Source organism: Melanerpes formicivorus, unplaced genomic scaffold (assembly GCF_026170545.1).
Source record: "Melanerpes formicivorus ecotype bairdi unplaced genomic scaffold, bMelFor1.0.p_v2 SCAF_38, whole genome shotgun sequence".
Lineage (NCBI taxonomy): Eukaryota > Metazoa > Chordata > Aves > Piciformes > Picidae > Melanerpes > Melanerpes formicivorus.
In genome coordinates, this window is record NW_027142390.1 from 1,042,251 (window position 1) to 1,060,794 (window position 18,544).

Consider the following 18,544-nt stretch of genomic DNA (forward strand, 5'->3'; position numbering starts at 1 on the left):
CTCCACCTGGATGTGCCACATCCACATGTTGTGAGCTGGAGCATCCCCATCCTGCCAGGCTGTGCTCCTCAGCCTGTGGAGAGAGCAGCAGAGGCTGCCCCAGCCAAGCAGGCAGCCAAGTGACCTGGAAAGGGCGAGCTGGGGAGAGGAAGGGAAGGCTGAATGCCCTCTGAATCTTTCAGTGATCCATCAGGAGGCCTTTGGCTAACAGCTTCCACATCTCTCCCTTACAGACAGCAATTAACCTTCTGGCAGGGATTAATCTCTGCCAATAAAGAATAAATCACAAAGCCATCAATCTTTGAGCTCCCAGCACCCCCTGCTTGCATTAATAGCCTTTACATTTGGCCATCATTAGCCCATTCCCTTAGCTTATTAATCCCCCAGCCTGCAGAGCAGGCTGCAGCTCCCCAGCTCCTGCCACGGGGACATATCCCAGCCCTCTGCAAGGGCTCAGAAGGTGAAGCCACTTGGGGAAGAGTTATTAGCTGAAAGGTCTCAGGCAAAGCCTTCCCTGTGCTGGAGCAGGTTGGAACACTGGGCAAGGAGAGCACCTTCCCCTCACCAGCTCCCAGCCCCGTGGCTGGAGCACTGCATGGAGGGTAGCCAGCTGGCTACAGAGGGGAGGCCAAAGGTAATCAACCTGCTGGTACCCAGGGACAGGATCTTCCTTTCTGCCAGAAGACAGCAACCAGGGGATTAGGGAACAGATCTTAGGGGTTGGAAGGAACCTCCAGGGATCATCCAGCCCAAGCCCCCTGCCAGAGCAGGGTCACAAGGGCAGGGCACACAGCAACACAGCCAGGGGGGGTTGGAAGCTCTCCACACCAGGAGACTCCACAACCTCTCTGGGCAGCCTGCTCCAGGCCTCCAGCACCCTCACAGCAAACAACTTTCTCCTCCTGCTCAGGTGGAGCCTCCTGGGTGCCAGTCTGTGCCCCCTGCCCCTTGTGCTGTCCCTGGGCACCACTGAGCAGAGCCTGGCCCCAGCCTCCTGCCCCCCACAGCTCCTTCAGCTCTTGCTGAGCATTGCTCAGCTGCCCTCTGGGGCTGCTCTGCTGCAGGCTCCCAGCCCCAGGGGCTCTGGGGCAGCTTCCTTGTGCTCAGACTAAGGAAAGAAGCTCTGGATGTGCTGTGCCATGCAAATGCAACTGCTTGATTCACTGCTGGGCAGAGCTGCAGGAGCAGCAGAGAGGCACAGGCAGCACAGAGCCATGGAGATGATTGGGTTGGGGAAGCTCTCTGAGCTCACTCAGTCCAGCCAGCAACTCAACCCCCCCATGGCCACCAGATCCTGGCCCCAAGTGCCATGGCCACAGGGCTCTGGAACCCCTCCAGGCATGGGGACTCCACCACCTCCCTGGGCAGCCTCTGCCAGGCCCTGACCACTCTGCAGCACAGAGATTTTCCCTTCTCTCCAACCTGAGCCTCCCCTGGCACAACTTCAGCCATGTCCTCTCCTCCTACCACCTGAGACTGGGGAGACAGCCAAACCTGACCCAGCACAGGACTCAGCACCCTCTGCAAGCACCTCCTACAGGCAAGGGACATCACCCAGCACAGTTTGGCCTTCTGGGGCCACCACCCCTCACAGGAACCAGCACCAAGTGAAACCTGATGCATGACACCAGAGGTCTGATGCAGCTTGCACCAAGCCTGCTGCCTCTGCATGCCTGGGCAGAGACCTTTGGGCCTTCAGGTGAGAGCTGAATGGGTCAAGAGGGATGCCCAGGAGCAGGTAGACAAAGCAGGCACAGGTCTGGAAGGTGAGGAACCAGCAGCTTGGCACAAGCAGCCCTCCCCCCTAGCTGTGGGGAGAGCAGAGCTCAGCATCCTCTGCCCCCTACCCACCCCAGCACCACCACAGCAGGACAGAGCTCCAGGAGGCTCAGGGCTTTCCTCCAGCAAGGACTGAAAACTGCTCAGGCTTCCAAGTCCCTGGAACTCCATCAGCAATTCAGGAAGGAGAGCATCTCCAGCCCAGCCCAGAGGCACAGAACCCAAGACAGGCAGCACCAAGCCAAGCTCCCAGGAGAGCAGCCAAAGGCTGGGGTCACAACCACCAGCATTCACCCCAGGGAGGGAGGGATTTGCCTACCTGCCTCTCTGGATATCTGCATGAAGGACTCCACTCCTTTCTCTCCATAGTTCCCTTCAGATGCCAGGGTGGACACATAGTTCCAGCCCAGGGCTTTGACAATGTCCACCATTGCCTGGGCCTGGAAGGAGTCCGGAGGCACCACCCGCGAGAAGAAGTCGTAGCGCCGGTCGTCGCTCAGCTCCGGGGCCGTGGAGGCATAGCTGATCTGGGGGATCTGGGGGAAGAAGCAGATCCTGATCAGTGCAAAGGTGCAGGCACTCAGCACAGCCCTTGCAGCAGGCAGCTGCAGCAGCTCTGGCTCCGGCAGAGCCTCCCTTGGCCTCAGTACCCATCTGCGCCTCTGCCCCTGCTGCCCTGCGGCGCCCGGAGCGCCCTGGGAGCCGGCACAGGAGGGCAGCACTCGCTGGGGAGCTGCACCACAGAACGGGCTGGGAGGGGAGGGAGCTCAAAGCTCAGCCAGCTCCAGCCCCCTGCCACGGGCAGGGACCCCTCCCACCAGCACAGGCTGCTCCAGGCCTCATCCAGCCTGGTCCTGAGCACCTCCAGGCAGCCACTGCCTCCCTGGGCAGCCTGCGCCAGGCTCTCCCCAGCCTCACCACCAAGAATCTCTTCCTCATCCCCACTCTCAGTCTCCCCTCTCCCAGCTCAGAGCCATTGTTCCTCAGCCTGGCACTCCCAGCCCTTGTCCCCAGTCCCTCCCCAGCTCTCCTGGAGCCCATCAGGTACTGGAAGCTGCTCTGAGCTCTCCCTGGAGCCTTCTCCTCTCCAGGCTGTGGGGAGCTCAGGGAAGCAGGGCCCAGAGCCATCACCCCTCTCACCTGCCAGGAACTGTTAAACCTCAGCAAGCAAACTGTCAGAGGGGGCTGGGGAGCTCTGATCCCCCCTCCCCTGGCACAGCCTCTCCTGCAGAGGCTTCCTGTCTGCTGGCTTCACAACCTGATGGGGCCTGAAGCTGTGCCAGGGGAGGGGCAGGGTGGCCAGGAGGGGGAAATTCCTGTGCTGGCAGAGGCTGCCCAGGGGGGTGGTGGAGTCCCCAGGGCTGGAGGGGTGCAGGGGCCCTGTGGCCATGGTTTGGGGTTGGGTTGCTGGCTGGAGTGGGTGACCTCAGAGGCCTCTCCCAACCCAACAGCTCTGTGCTGCTGCAATCAAGCTCTCTGCTCTGGGGGCTGAGGGGCAGGCAGCAGCAGCCTGCAGAGCCTTGCCAGTGCTGCAGTCACAGCTGCAGTGGGAGCTGAGCCCTGCTGCTGACCACTGGGCCACTATCTGTGTGCTCAGGATCCCCCCTCAGGGCCAGCAGAGCCTGGGGACCACCCTCCAAGAGGGAGAGATCGATGCCCCCAGGGTCTCAGGGCTCTTTTCACTCTCTGTCTCGGGGATGACTCTCAGCCAGCAGCAGCTGCCGCAGCCAGAGACAGCTCCGGGCAGCCTGGCCCTCGAAAGAGCCAAAGTTCAGCTCCTAATGTGCCTGTGCCCGGAGCTGCTGCGGTGACAAACGGCGGCTGACAGCTCGGGATCACTCTCCTCTCATTTGTGCAAAGCAAGCTAATGGAGCTTGCTCAGGCACTTAGCAGCTGAAGTCCTCTCCTCAGCGGCCGGGGCGGGGTGGGATGAAGCCGAGCAGCTCCCCGGGAGGGCTGGGGGGGGCTGCTTAGCCCTTCTCAGTTCAGCAAGCAGCCCAAACACAGCACACAGAGCAGCACCAGCCCCACCCTGCACACCCCCAGCAGAGCCCTGCCGAGAGCCAGCTGCTGGGTTTGTAACAGCAAGCCCAAGGGAGTGCAGATCTGAGCTCTCAGCGGGGCAGTGCTCGGCTTCCAACTGCTCTCAGCCCCTGCTTCTGCCCTGGCAGCCCTGGCTGGCTTGCCAGGAGGTGGTAGGTATTAGCCAGGGGGTTGGACTTGATGATCTCTGAGGTCTTTTCCAGCCTGGCTGATTCTGTGATCCTGTGAAAGAGCCAAAGGAGCAAGTTCTGCCCTCTGCACACAGCCCCAGCCCGGTGGTGGGGTGGGAAGGGAGCCCTGGAGCTCCCCCAGCCCAAGCCCCCTGCCCCAGGAGCATCACACAAGAACACACCCAGGTGGGTTTGGAATCCCTCCAGAGGTGGAGCCTCCAGCACCACCTCCCTGGCATCTGAATGAAGCAGAGGAATGTTTTCTGTCTCTGCTTCCACCCAGGCCAAAGCTGCTGCTCCTCCACACCTCCCCCTCAGCACCTGGGTTGGGAGAGTCAAGCTTTCTCCTTCAGCCCTTTCCCCCCAACCCTGTTTTCAGCTCTGAAGCACACCTGACAGCTCAGCAAGCTCCTGGGCATCCCAGCCTGCTCTCCAAATGGCTCTCACACCTTGGCAGAAGAGGAGACAGAGATGCCCCTGGCCCTTGCACAGCAAGGCAGGGGGAGAAAAGCCTCTGCTGCTCCCCCAGGGAGCTCAGAGCAGAGCAGCCAAGGCCTGCAGGAGAGGCAGGCAGCCTGCCTGAGCCTTCACCACCACCACAGAAACACAGGGCTGGAGCTGGGGCTCCCTGGAGGCCACCAGCAAGCACCTCAGTGGTGTGGGAAGCAGGTTCTGAAGGCAGCTTCCACCACCCCCAGGAGCTTCAGGTGGCCTGGCTGATGTTCTGCTGGCAGCACTGCATGAGGCAGTGATTAATTGATGCTAATTGACTGCTGCCACTGGACAGCATTCCTCATCCACCTCACTTCCTTCTCTGGATGGAGAGCTCTCCCTGGGTCACACTTGGCTGTCCTTGCTGGAGCAGCAGGGCTGGAAGCAGAGGATCTCCAAGCCCCAAACCACTCTAGGCTGATGTTTCCATCCTCTGAAGCTGTGGCAGGAGAGCTGAGCAGGGTGCTGCAGGAGCTGGCTGGTGCTAGCACTGAGCCCTGCTGCTCCCTGGCCACTGCCAGCCACACCTCACAGGCTCAGCTCTGGCTGCAGGGCAGCTCTCACCTCTGGCTGTGGGAGATGTGCAAGCTGGGGGGCTCTGCTCCATCAGGCTGCTCAAGATCTCAGCATGGATGAGGCCCTGAGCAAGCTGGGCTGGTGGGAGGGGTCCCTGCCCATGGCAGGGGCTTGGACTGGATGAGCTTTGGAGCTCCCTCCCAAGCCCTCCTGTGGCTCTCTGGTTTGAGATGTGGCCTCACCAGTGCTGAGCCCAGGGGCACAATCCCTGCCCTGGCCCTGTTGCAGCTCCCCCCAGGGCCCTTGGCCCATGGATCCAGCCTGTCCAGGCCCTTCTGCAGAGCCCTCCTGCTCTGGGGCAGAGCAGCACTTCCACCCAGCCTGCTGCCTCCCTCCCCAGCCACAGCAGCGCCATGGGAAGGGCTCCTGGCAGCTGCTGGCAGGCTGGGAGTGTTCTCCACATCTACACCAGGTCTCTCCTGCTTCCTTTCAGAGCAGGAGAAAGCTTCTGTATGAATTATTCCAGGGAAAAAATAATTGTAGCAATTAAGGGAACAATGATGACAGCAATTAGGAGTGTCCCCATGGCTCGTGGGAGCACTTTATCAGCTCAGACAGAAAGCAGGAAGGGGAAGGGGGGTGGTGGTGGGGGAAATGATGGAGAGGGAGCAGAATGAGAAGTGGCCATAAATATGAATGTCCAAATGCTTCACCCTGAGGAGCTGTGCCTGGAACCAGGGCTGCCTCTGACAGCCATCAGCTGGTGGCACAGCCTGGGCCCTGAGAGCTCCAAGCAGGGGCTGAGCTCGGAGCTCCTGAGGGCTGAAGCTGCCCTGGAGAGGTGGCAGGAAAGCAGGCTCCAGGAATTGCAACGAACATCAGCATGGAAGCAGCCCTGGGGAGGACACAGGGTGCTGGTAAGGCATGGAAGAGGCCTCTGAGCTCAGCCAGTCCACCCAGCAGCCCAGCACCACCATGGCCACCAAACCCTGGCCCCAAGTGCCATGGCCACAGGGCTCTGAACACCTCCAGGGGTGGGGACTCCACCTCCTCTCCACTCTCAGTCTCCCCTCTCCCAGCTCAGAGCCATTGTCCCTCCCCCTGGCACTCCCAGCCCTTGTCCCAGGTCCCTCCCCAGCTCTCCTGGAGCCCTTCAGGCACTGGCAGGCAGCTCTGAGCTCTCCCTGGAGCCTTCTCCTCCCCAGGCTGAACAGCCCCAGCCCTCCCAGCCTGGCCCCACAGGGGAGGATCTCCAACCTCTGATCATCTCTGTGGCCTCTCCAGCAGCTCCAGGTCCTTTTTGTGCTGGGGGTACAGGAGCTGGAGGCAGTGCTACAGGTGGGCTCTCAGCAGAGGGGCAGAATCCCCTCCCTCATCTTCTTGTTCTCCCTGCAGCCCAGCACAGGGTTGCCCTTCTCTGGACCTGCTCCAGCCCCTCTCAACGTCCTTCTTGGACCAGAAGGGGCCCAAAGCTGAACCCAAGGTTTGAGGAGTGGTCTCCCCAGCGCTGAGTCCGGTGGGACAGCCCCTGCCCCGCTCCTGCTGCCCAGAGCACCGCTGCTGCCGGCCGGCCGGGAAGCTCTTCCACCGCCCACCGGCAGGCAGCCGCATCCATCAGCCGGCCCGGGGCCGTTAGCGGTGATGAGGAGAGAGGCACACGGCTGTGATGGAGCCTCAGCACTCCGCGCTTGCTGAGTGACAAATTCCCCTCGGGCAGCGCTCGCAGCTCGGAGCCAGGCCGGCAGGAGAGCTGCCGCTGAGCGCCGGCCGGCGCGGCACAGCCCCCAGCCTGCTGCACGCTGCTCGATGTGCCCTGGCGAACCAGGAGCTGCCCCCCGGGACACAGCAGCTCAAGCATCAGCAGCACAGCCCCCAGCCAGCCTGCTGCTCGATGTGCCCTGGCTAACCAGGAGCTGCCTCCCAGGGCACAGCAGCTCAAGCATCAGCAGCACAGCCCCCAGCCAGCCTGCTGCATGCTGCTCCATGTGCCCTGGCGAACCAGGAGCTGCCCCCCGGGACACAGCAGCTCAAGCATCAGCAGCACAGCCCCCAGCCAGCCTGCTGCTCCATGTGCCCTGGTGAACCAGGAGCTGCCCCCCAGGGCACAGCAGCTCAAGCATCAGCAGCACAGCCCCCAGCCAGCCTGCTGCATGCTGCTCGATGTGCCCTGGCGAACCAGGAGCTGCCCCCCAGGGCACAGCAGCTCAAGCATCAGCAGCACAGCCCCCAGCCAGCCTGCTGCATGCTGCTCGATGTGCCCTGGCGAACCAGGAGCTGCCCCCCAGGGCACAGCAGCTCCCAGGACACAGCAGCTCAAGCATCAGCAGCACAGCCCCCAGCCAGCCTGCTGCATGCTGCTCGATGTGCCCTGGTGAACCAGGAGCTGCCTCCCAGGACACAGCAGCTCAAGCATCAGCAGCACAGCCCCCAGCCAGCCTGCTACTCGATGTGCCCTGGCGAACCAGGAGCTGCCCCCCGGGACACAGCAGCTCCCAGGACACAGCAGCTCAAGCATCAGCAGCACAGCCCCCAGCCAGCCTGCTGCACGCTGCTCCATGTGCCCTGGCAAACCAGGAGCTGCCCCCCAGGGCACAGCAGCTCAAGCATCAGCGGTGCAGCCCCCAGCCAGCCTGCTGCACGCTGCTCGGTGTGCCCTGGCGAACCAGGAGCTGCCCCCCAGGACACACACAGCAGCTCCCAGGACACAGCGGCGCTGTCCCGGCCGCTGCCGGCCCCCGGCGCAGCTCTCCGCTGCCTCCCGCTCCAGCCCTGCCGGAATGAGAGCCGGGGAGCAGCGCTCGGTAGTGCATGGCACTACCCCGGAGCTGCCTGGGGAGCCCGACAGAGCATCAAAGGCCCTGGGCCATTACCGACCGATTCTGCCGGCCCGTTTGCGGCTGAACTCGCAGCAGGTGAGGGGAGCACCAGGAGCCTCTCCCCCTCCTGAGGGCCACAAGCTGCCAGCGAGCAGGCACCACGCAGCTGCTCATGCAGCAGGAGGCTCTGCCAGCTCCTGCCGGGATGCAGACCCGGCCCACAGGTGACACTCGTGTCCCACTCGTGTCCCACCACACTCAGACACAACTCACAGATTCAGAGTGCAGCAGGCTGGAAGGGACCCCAGGGGCACCTTGGCCACCCCCCTGCAGGGACAGCTCCAGCCACAGCAGGCTGCCCAGGGACACAGCCAGGCTGAGCCTGAGTGTCTCCAGGCCTGGAGCCTCAACCCCCTCCCTGGGCAGCCTGTCCCAGTCTCTCCCCAGCCTCCCTCTGCAGAACTCCCTCCTGATGCCCAACCTACCTCTGCCCTGCCCCAGCCCCAAACCATTGCTCTCCTGCTCTCCCCACAGCCCCTTCTGAGCAGTCCCTGCCCAGCCTGCCTGCAGCTGCCCTGCAGACACTGAAATGCAGCTCTGAGCTCTGCCTGCAGCCTTCTCACAGCTCCTCACTCTCAACAATCTCTTCCTCCTCTCCACTCAGCCTCCCCCCTCCCAGCCCAAAGTCCTTGTCCCATATCCTGGCACTCCCAGCCCTTGTCCAAAGTCCCTCCCCAGCTCTCCTGGAGCCCTTCAGGTACTGGGAGGCTGCTCTGAGCTCTCCCTGGAGCCTTCTCTTCTCCAGCTGAGCAGCAGCAGAGTTTCCAGGCAGGAAGAGGCAAACCCAGGCAGAGCCAAAGCCAGCAGAGGGGAAGGGAATCACAGCACTCATCCCTCCAAGCTGAGTTATTAGACTAAATGGAAGCTGTCAGGATGCTCCTTGGCCATGCCTCAGCACAGCCCTTCCAGAGGAGCATCCATCTTGGTGCTGGAGAAGAATGAGGCTGTGATTGGAATGTTGATTCCTTCATTCTTGCTGTAGCAGAGTGCCTGAGAGCCAAGGAGGATCAAGGCTGTGGCAGAACAAGGCTCTCCTCTCCCCTCTGCCAAGGCAGATTTACCCACAGCAGCTCTTGGGTGATGATGGCAGCGGGGAGCTGAGCTCCAGGCCAGCAGCTCAACACCACAGCACTCAGCTCCTCTCAACCTCTCCTGCAGGGAAAGGCTGAAGGACCTGGGAGGGGCAGTTAGGGGTGGAAGGGAGCTCTGGAGCTCACCCAGCCCAAGCCCCCTGCCCCAGCAGGGCTCCCACAGCACCCTGCCCAGCAGCACAGTGCCCAGGGGGGGTTGGGAGCTCTCCACACCAGGAGACTCCACAACCTCTCTGGGCAGCCTGCTCCAGGCCTCCAGCACCCTCACAGCAAACAACTTTCTCCTGCTGCTCAGATGCAGAGCAGGGCTGGGGAGGGGCAGCTGAGGGGGCTGGGGGTGTGCAGCCTGGAGGAGGCTGAGGGAGACCTCCCTGCTCTCTGCAGCTCCCTGAGAGGGGTTGGGGCTCCTCTGCCCAGTCTCAGGTGACAGAAGGAGAAGAAATGGCCTCAAATTGTGCCAGGGGAGGGTTAAGGTTGGAGAGGAGGAACAGTTTCTGTGCTGCAGGAGTGGTCAGGGCCTGGCAGAGGCTGCCCAGGGGGGTGGTGGAGTCCCCATGCCTGGAGGGGTTCCTGCAACCTGTGGCCATGGCAGCTGGGGCCATGGTTTGGTGGCCTTGGTGGGGTTAGGGTGATGATTAGATGCTCCCAGAGGTGTTCCCCAACCAGGACATTTCTGTCACCCTGGCCATGAACAGACACTGCCTGGGGGGGCAGAGGGAGGAGCAGCCTTGAGCCAGGCTCTGGGCAGGCCTGCAGGACCCAGATGTCCAAGCCTGGAGCCCCTGGGCTCTCTCTCTGCCCCTGGGTGGGTGCTTGGCTGGTTCACTGCTGCACCTCCAAGCTGGCTTCCAGCTCTGAGAGCTCAGACAAATGGGCTCCCAGGGCAGCCTTGGACTTGTGTGACCTTCCCTTCCATCTCTGCCTCTCTCAGTGGCGAGGCTTTGGCTGGCAGTGAGCTGCTGCAGCTCTGCATGAGGCTTTTCCTTCCAGCTGGCCCAGGCAGAGGGCAGCCAGGCTTCAACAAGATGGAAGAGATGGCTCTGACCCCACAAAGCTCCTGAGAGGAAAGGTTCAGAGGCTGCTGCTGGGAAGCACTAAATATCCCAAGCTCCCTGCCCTGGGTAAGAGGCTGCTAATGCTGCAGGCCTTGGTGTGCTGGTCAGGAGCCAGGGGCTGCTGCTGCTGCAAGGTGCTCCTGCAGCAGAGCTACAGAGCACAGCAACCTGAGTACTGCCAGCCGTGGGGGGAGGCAGAGCTGGGAGGGCACAACACCACCACTGTCCCTTCTGAGAGCAAGAGAGTGGCCTGGCACAGGCTGCCCAGGGGGGTGGTGGAGTCCCTGGAGGGGCTCCAGAGCCCTGTGGCCATGGCAGCTGGGGCCAGGGGTTGGTGCCCATGGGGGGGGTGGGTTGCTGGTCAGGCTGGGTGACCCTGGAGGGCTTTCCCCAGGCAAGCAAATCAGTGATGCTAGGAGAGATTGCCACCTTGCCAGCTGCTGAGGACTGCACTGGCTCCCAGGGGGCTCCAGCACAAGGCCCAGCTGCAGGAGGGGAGAGGCAGAGAGGGGCTGAGGAAGGCATTCTTGAGAGTGAGGCTGGGGAGGTTCTGGCACAGGCTGCCCAGGGAGGCTGTGCCTGCCCCTTCCTTGCCTGGAGGTGTTCAGGGCCAGGCTGGATGAGGTCCTGAGCAGCCTGGGCTGGTGGGAGGTCCAACCTGAGCCTCCCCCAGCACGACTTCAGGCCATTTCCTCTCCTTCTGTCACCTGATCCTAGGGAGAATCAACCAACACCCCCTGGCTGCAGCCTCCTCTCAGGGAGCTGCAGAGAGCAGTGAGGTCTCCCTCAGCCTCCTCTGCTCCAGGCTGAGCACCCCCAGCCCCCTCAGCTCCCTATTCTCCAGACCCTTCCCCAGCTCTGCTGCTGTTCTCCAGCCCTGCCCCAGCTCCTCAATGACCTTTTTGGAGAGAGTGGCTCAAAACTGCCCCCAGGACTCCAGGCGTGGCCTCCCCAGTGCCCAGCTAAGGGAACAATCCCTGCCCTCCTCCTGCTGGCCTCAGCACTGCTGCTCCAGCCCAGGATGCTCCTGACCTTCTTGGCCACCTGGGCACACTCCTGGCTCCTGTTCAGCTGCTGTCAACCCACAGCCACACCTCCACCTCTTCCTGTGGGAGCTCCTGCATCCCTGAGGACATCCCAAGCCTGACCCCAGCTCCAGAGCAAGCCCTGGCTGCTGCCTCTTACTCCAAGCAGGATGGCAAAGTGGGGAGAGGGAGGAAGGATCAGGCCCTAATGGAGAGCTCAGTGCAGAGCCAGGCTGAAGGCAGCCTTGGCACAGGGGGGTGGCCATCAGCACTGCCTGACACAGGGCACCCCAGGGGCAGGGCAGAGGCCTTGCTGCTGCTCCAGACTGCAGGGAAATGGCAAAGCCATCTCAGCCCCCAGGGGAAGGAGTCTGGCACGGCAGGGCAGGGCTCACAAGAGGCAAATGGCCTTCAGAGCTCTCCCTTCCTCCCCCCTCACCACTCCTGGCTGCTGCTTTGAACCCAGGTGGGACAAGCAGAGGGTTGGACCCCAGCCAGGGGCAGGCTGCTCCCAGCCCCAACCACCCTGCCCTGCACTGCTGCCAGCCAGGGGCAGGCTGCTCCCAGCCCCAACCCCCCTGCCCTGCACTGCTGCCAGCCAGGGGGCAGCTCCCAGCTCTCTGGGCAGCCTGGGTCAGGCTCTCCCCACCCTCAGCCTCAAACCTTTCTCCCTTCTCTCCACTCTCAGTCTCCCTCTGGGAGCCCAAACCATCCTCCCATGTGCTGTCCCAGCAGGATCCCTGCTCTGGAGTCTGTCCCCAGCCCTCTGATTGTCCTCCTGAAGCACTGCAAGGCCACCAGAAGCTCTCCCTGGAGCCTTCTCCTCTGCAGGTTGCCCAGGGCCAACTCTCCCAGCCTGGCTGACAGCAGAGGGCTTCCAGCCCTGCCAGCACTGCTGTGCCCTGCCCTGGCCCTGCCCAACAGGTCCCTGTCCTCCCTGTGCTGGCATCTCAAGCCTGTGGCTGCATCCAGCACAGAAGGTAACCTCTGGGCTCTCTTCTCTCCCGCTTTGCCAGCATAATAGGGGAGGCAGAGACACCAATTAGCTGGGTGCTGGGGCAGCCAGGCATGAATATTAATGAGCCCATCCAAACTAATGTCACCAATTAGCACTCTTCCAGCAGCTCTATTGCAATCCCCCAGCCCAGGATGGAGATGAAGATCTCTCCTCCTCAGAGAGGCAGAGCAGCTGCTGGGGGAGCTCTGCCACACCTCACAGGGCACTAACAAGGCTACAAACTCTCTTTCCCCCCTGTATAAGATGATAATGAAGAGGTCTAAGTATTTGAAGGACTAAAAAGGTCTTCCTCATTCACCAGGGGTACAAGAGAACACCCAACTAAACCCATCCCAGCTGGTCACAGAGGTGAGGCGCCAGGTGGTACCATCAGAGCTGGAGGTTGCCCTTGGTGTCGATGAATGGCCTCAAGGGGAGGCTTAGGTTGGGCATGAGGAACAATCTCTGTGCTGCAGGAGTGGTCAGGGACTGGCAGGGGCTGCCCAGGGGGGTGGTGGAGTCCCCAGCCCTGGAGGGGCTCAAGGAACCTGTGGCCATGGCAGGGTTGGGCTGCTGGTTGGACTGGGTGAGCTCAGAGGGTTTTCCCAACCCATTCCATGAGTCTGTGGAAGGTTATCCAGGCTGAACCTGACCACAGCCTGGGCACAACCTGCATGTGTGTGACAGCACAGACAGGCTTCTCCAGGCTGAGCACCCCCAGCCCCCTCAGCTGCTCCTCCCCAGCTCTGCTGCCCTTCCCTGGCCCTGCTCCAGCCTCTCAATGTCCTTCCTGGGGTGAGAGCCCCAAAGCTGTGCACTCAAGCTGTGTCCTCCCCAGTGCCCAGCCCAGGGGCACCCTCCCTGCCCTGCTCCTGCTGCCCACACCACTGCTGCTCCAGCCCAGGCTGCTGGTGTCCTCCTTGCCCACCTGGCACCCCCTGGCTCCTCTCCAGCCAGCTGTGGACCTCCACCTCCAGAAGAGAGCTCTCACAGGATCCTGAACAACTCCACATAGCCTCCTTCACCCCAGAAGTCTTCCCTTCAGCACAGAGCCGCTGTGCCCAGGGCTGTGCCAGGCCCTTCACAAAGCTCCTCCTGCACTTCAGGGCAGTGTGGGCTCTGTTCAACAAGCAGCAGCACCACCAGGGCCTGGGCACCACTTTGCTTCCCTGCTGCTCCTGATGCATAGAAGCAGGGAACAAACCAACCCCAGGCCAAACCCCACTGGCACAAACAGATGGCAGGAGAAATGGTCTCAGCCATCTTCCCCCTCCAGGCTGTTGTGGACCAGATGCAGGACACCCTGGGCCTGCAGAGGGGTTTGTGACCCCTTCATGCTCTGCAGTTACAGAGGGAAGAAGGGAGCAGCATGGGAAGGTGCAAGAGCTTCTCAGAGGCTTCCCCCACCCCTTGCTGGCCAGCCCATTGCACAGTGAGGGTGGGGAGACACTGCCCCAGGCCCCCCAGGGAGGCTGTGGATGTCCCTCTTGTGCCTGCCAGCCGGCAGGGGAGGCACACAGGGGCTCCTGGCTGCTCCCATGCCCGCGGCAGGCAGGGCACAGCCTGGCTCCACCGAGCTGCCTCTCGCACTCCCTCGCAGCCCTCAGCCTTTCCCTCGCCTCTCCCAGCTCTGCCTCCGCGCCGGGCAGCTCAGTTCCCTGCTCGCAGCCAACGCAGGGCTTGTGTCCAGCGCAGCACCGCCAGGGGAAGGGCTGGGTCCCGCCTGCAGCACGGACACCTGCCCCTCCAGGGGGCACCGCTGCCCGGCTCACCACCCGGCTTGTGCCCGGGGTGCGGCCGCGGCTGCCCCCGGGCCCCGCAGCGCTCCTGCCCATGGGACCGACCCCGCAAACGACAGCCACAGCCGACCCTGGTCCTACAAACTGCCGCCACGGCCGCTCCTGGCTCCGCAGCGCTCCTGCCCATGGGACCGACCCCGCAAACAACAGCCACAGCCGGCCCTAGCCCCGCAAACTGCCGCCCCGGCCGCTTCTAGCTCCGCAGCGCTCCTGCCCGTGGGACCGATGCCGCAAACGGCCGCCCCGGCCGCTCCCGGCCCCGCAAACGGCTGCCCCTGGCCCCGCAGCACTCCTGCCCGTGGGACCGACCCCGCAAACGGCTGCCCCCGGCCCCGCAGCACTCCTGCCCGTGGGACCGGCCCCGCAAACGGCCGCCCCTGGCCCCGCAGCACTCCTGCCCGTGGGACCGGCCCCGCAAACAGCCGCCCCAGCCGCCCCCCGCCGTGTGCCGGAGCCCGCAGCCGGCCTGGCTGACTCACCGCTCCCGGTGCCGCTCCCGTCGAGGCTCGGTGCGCCAGGACCGGGGCCGCGGCTCCTCCTGGGGTACTTAAAGACCCCCGGGGCTCCGCCCGCGCCTCGCTCCCCTCCCTCGGGAAAACAAACAGACCCCAGGTGGCTCCAATCTCCACTCCGGGAGGGGCAGGGAGCCTGAAGGTCTCCCCCCAGCCTCCTCATCACCCTCAACAACCCCCAGCTGCTCCTCCCCAGCTGCTCCTCCCCAGCCCTGCTTTCCAGACCCTTCCCCAGCCTGATTGCCCTTCTCTGCACCTGCTCCAGCCTCAGAATGTCCTTCTGGGAGGGAGGGCCCCAATCCTGCCCCCAGGACCCCCCTGGCAGGGGGCTTGGAGCTAGATGATCCTTGAGGTCCCTTCCAACCCTAACACTTGTGGGACTCAAGGTGAGGCCTCCCCTGTGCCAGGGACTGATCCCTGCCTTGGTCCTGCTGGCCACATTACTGCTGCTCCTGCCCGGGATGCTGGTGGCCTCCTTGGCCAGCTGGGCACCCACACTGGCTCATCTTCAGCTGCCTTTTGACCCCCACCTCAAAGCCAGAGGTGTCCCAAGATCCTAACAGCCTCCTGCAGGTCCTTCTTTTCTGGACAGCTTTGTGGCCACTCTTGCCCCAGGCTGCAGCACTGCCCTGGGGGGTTCTTGATTTCTGTGCTGACACCTAGGTGGAAATGAGCAAAACAAAACCCCCAGCCCAATTATCTGGGGGGAAACCAAACCTCAGGCTAGGTCAGAGGGAACTTTCCTCCCCCACAGAAGGGACATTCATTGAGAACCAGAGTGAGGGAAGCTGTTCCTAGAGATGATTGCCATTAATGACTTCCATCCAGGCTGAATCTTGAGTGGCAGCCAAGCTCTGCGGGGATGAGCACTCAGGTACACAGCCCAGGCTGCTAATGTCCAGCTGCTGCCCTGGCCAGAAAGCAGCCTTACCTCTGGGGGCATCCATCACTGCAGACAGCTCTCTGCTCCTGCCTTCTCCTGGGGCTGCTGCCCAGGGTCAGAATCCTTTTGGTTGGCAAAGCCCTTCCAGCTCCCCCAGTCCAAACCTCCTCTAACCCTACCAAGCCTGCTGCTCAAGCACAGCACCACATCTCCATGGCTTTATAACACCTCCAGGGGTAAGGATAGGGACTGAGATTCAACCTCCTCCCTGGGCAGCCTGGGCCAGGCCTTGAGGAGCCTTTCAGTCACCAAGTTTCTCCTCCTACCCAACCTAAACCCTAGGAGGAGCCTCTGGAAGCAGTGCTGGTGGGATGTAGCTCATGCTGATAGCTGCAGACCTCGCTGCTGGTGGTGCCCAGTGCTGTCTGCAAGGGCATTTGCTCTGGCAGGGAGAAGAATCAGGCAGAGCAGCTAAGGAAAGCACAGAGAGAGCAGCTCAGGTGTGGGGTTTGGGAAGGAAACATCCTGCTGAGCGTTGGAAACCCAAGGAAGAAGCACCCAGGAGGGCAGCAGCTCTCTGCTTGAGGGCCACAGGCACCTGGGGCCATGGCTGAGTGATGAGAGGGTGATGAGTTCCAGGCTCAGGCTGTGGTGCCACCCAGCCCAAGCCCAGAGCAGATCCTTCAACCTGCAGCTTGGTTCAGTGCCCTCAGGGGCCCTGTCCTGCCTCTTCCAGGGAAGGTCTCCACCAGCTCTCTGCTGCAGTATTTCATAGTTTCATAGTTTCATAGTTTCATTCAGGGTTGGAAGGGACCACAAGGATCATCTAGTTCCAACCCCCCTGCCATGGGCAGGGACACCCCACACTAGATCAGCCTGGCCAGAGCCTCGTCCAGCCTGCTCTTAAACACCCCCAGGGACGGGGCCCCAACCACCTCCCTGGACAACCCATTCCAGGGTTTCACCACTCTCATGGTGAAGAACCTCCTCCTCACATCCAGCCTGAATCTCCCCACCTCCAGCTTCATTCCATTCCCCCTAGTCCTATCACTACCTGATAGCCTGAGAAGTCCTTCCCCAGCCTTCCTGTAGGCCCCCTGCAGATACTGGAAGGCGACAATTAGGTCTCCTCGGAGCCTTCTCTTCTGCAGACTGAACAGCCCCAACTCCTTCAGTCTGTCCTCATAGGAGAGGTGCTCCAGCCCTCTGATCATCCTCGTGGCCCTTCTCTGGACACGTTCCAGCACCTCCAGATCCCTCTTGTAATAGGGGCTCCAGAACTGGACACAGTACTCCAGGTGGGGTCTCACCAGGGCTGAGTAGAGGGGGAGGATCACCTCCCTCGACCTGCTGGCCACACTTCTCCTGATGCAGCCCAGGATCTGGTTGGCTTTGCAGGCTGCAAGTGCACACTGAGAGCTCCTGGTGAGCTTTTTGTCCACCAGCACCCCCAAGTCTCTCTCCTCAGGGCTGCTTTCCAGCCAGTCCCTGCCCAGCCTGGATTTGTGCCTGGGATTGCCTCGACCCAGATGCAGGACCCTGCCCTTGCTCTTGTTGAACCTCCTGAGCTTGGCTTGTGCCCACCTCTCCAGCCTGTCAAGGTCCCTCTGGATGGCCTCCCTTCCCTCCAGCTGTCTGCTGCACCACACAGCTTGGTGTCATCAGCAAACTTGCTGAGGGTGCACTCAATGCCACTGTCCATGTCCCCCACAAAGATGTTGAATAAGATAGGTCCCAGGACTGATCCCTGAGGGACTCCACTTGTCCCTGGCCTCCACTGGGACATGGAGCCATTGACAGCCACTCTCTGGGTGCGGCCATCAAGCCAGTTCCTTATCCATCTAGTGGTCCACCAATCAAACCCATGTGTCACCAGCCTGGAGACCAGGATGTGGTGCGGGACAGTGTCGAAGGCTTTGCTCAGGTCCAGGTAATCGACATCAGTTGCTCGCCCCTCAGCTATTGATGTTGTCACCTGCTCATAGAAGGCCACCAGGTTGGTCAGGCAGGATTTGCCCTTGGCAAAGCCATGCTGACTGTTCCCAATCACCTCTTCACTATTCTTTTGAGCGAGTAGTGACTCCAGGAGGATCTGCTCCATGATCTTTCCAGGCACAGAGGTGAGACTGACTGGCCTGGAGTTCCCTGGTTCCTCCTTCTTGCCCTTTTTGAAGATGGGGGCAATGTTTCCCCTTTTCCAGTCTGTGGGGACTTCACCAGACTGCCAGGACTTTTGAAATATAATAGAGAGGGGTTTAGCAACCTCCTTTCACCCTCCTTATTGTTCAGAGCTTCCTCCTCCTGCCCAAGAGCTTCCTCCAACCATCCAAGACCTTCCTCTTAACATCCAAAGCTTCCTCCTAAGGTTCAAATATTTCTTCCTGACATCCAAGACCTTCCTCCTACCACCCAAGATCTTCCCCCGATGTCTGGAACTTCCTCCTGATGTCTGAAACTCCTTCCTACTATCCAAGAGCTTCCTCCTCACGTCCAAGACCTCCCTCCTACCATCCAAAACTTCCTCCTTCCGTCCAAGAACTTCCTTCTGCCATCCCAAACTCCTTCCCTACCACCCAGCCAAGCCCCTATCCCTCCCCACCGCTGCCTGCAGGCTGATCACCACTCAGCCAACCCCCCCGGGAGGCTTCTCAAGTGTGGCCAACTGTCCAAGCACATCTCTAACCTGACCCTCCCTCCCCCCTCCAGCTTCAGCAGCAGCTGAGCTTAACCCACAGCTGCTTCCAGGGTGCCCCTCAGGGGCTGCTGTCACAGCAGGGCAAAGGGTTGGCAGGGACCTCTGGAGGTGACCCAACCCCCCTGGCCCAGGCAGGGTCACCTGGAGCAGGTCACACAGGAGCACACCCAGGCAGGTTTTGAATGCCTCCAGGGATGGAGCCTCCACCCCCTCTCTCTGGGCCTCCCCCCTCACAGAGGGCATCTGCAGGAGGGGCCCTGGGCTGGGCTGGTGCCAGCTGGAGCATCCTGCCGGGGGGAGAGCTGAGCAACAGTCAGGGAGCCCTGCAGGTTCACCCAGCAGCCCGGGGCTGGGTGAGGACTCCTGGAGCAGCCAGGATGCTCTCCCAGCAGCCACCTGGGAGCCTGGACAGCCTGGGGCTGCTTTCCTCTCCAGAGAACAGAGAGCCTTTAATTGCTGAAGCTGTTCAGAACCATTTGCTCCTTTGATTGCCTCTCTGTGTTGGAGGCTCACACAGGAGAGTGGAGCAGAAAAGAAGGCAGGAAGTAAATAATCGTCAGAGATCACACAGTGGTTGGGTTGGGAAAGGACCTTCAGGGAGGCTGTGGCTG

At 61.9% G+C, this 18,544-nt stretch overlaps 1 protein-coding gene across 2 annotated transcripts in view; it reads right to left on the reverse strand.

Moving 5' to 3' along the window:
* The window catches only part of GRM7 (glutamate metabotropic receptor 7), a 186,656-nt gene that overhangs the window by 111,749 nt on the left and 56,363 nt on the right, over positions 1 to 18,544 (reverse strand). For both annotated transcript variants that reach the window (XM_068157754.1, XM_068157753.1), the window contains exon 2: positions 2,099 to 2,315. In XM_068157754.1, coding sequence (XP_068013855.1) covers positions 2,099 to 2,315 — 217 coding nt within the window. The remainder of the gene's footprint in view (positions 1 to 2,098; positions 2,316 to 18,544) is intronic.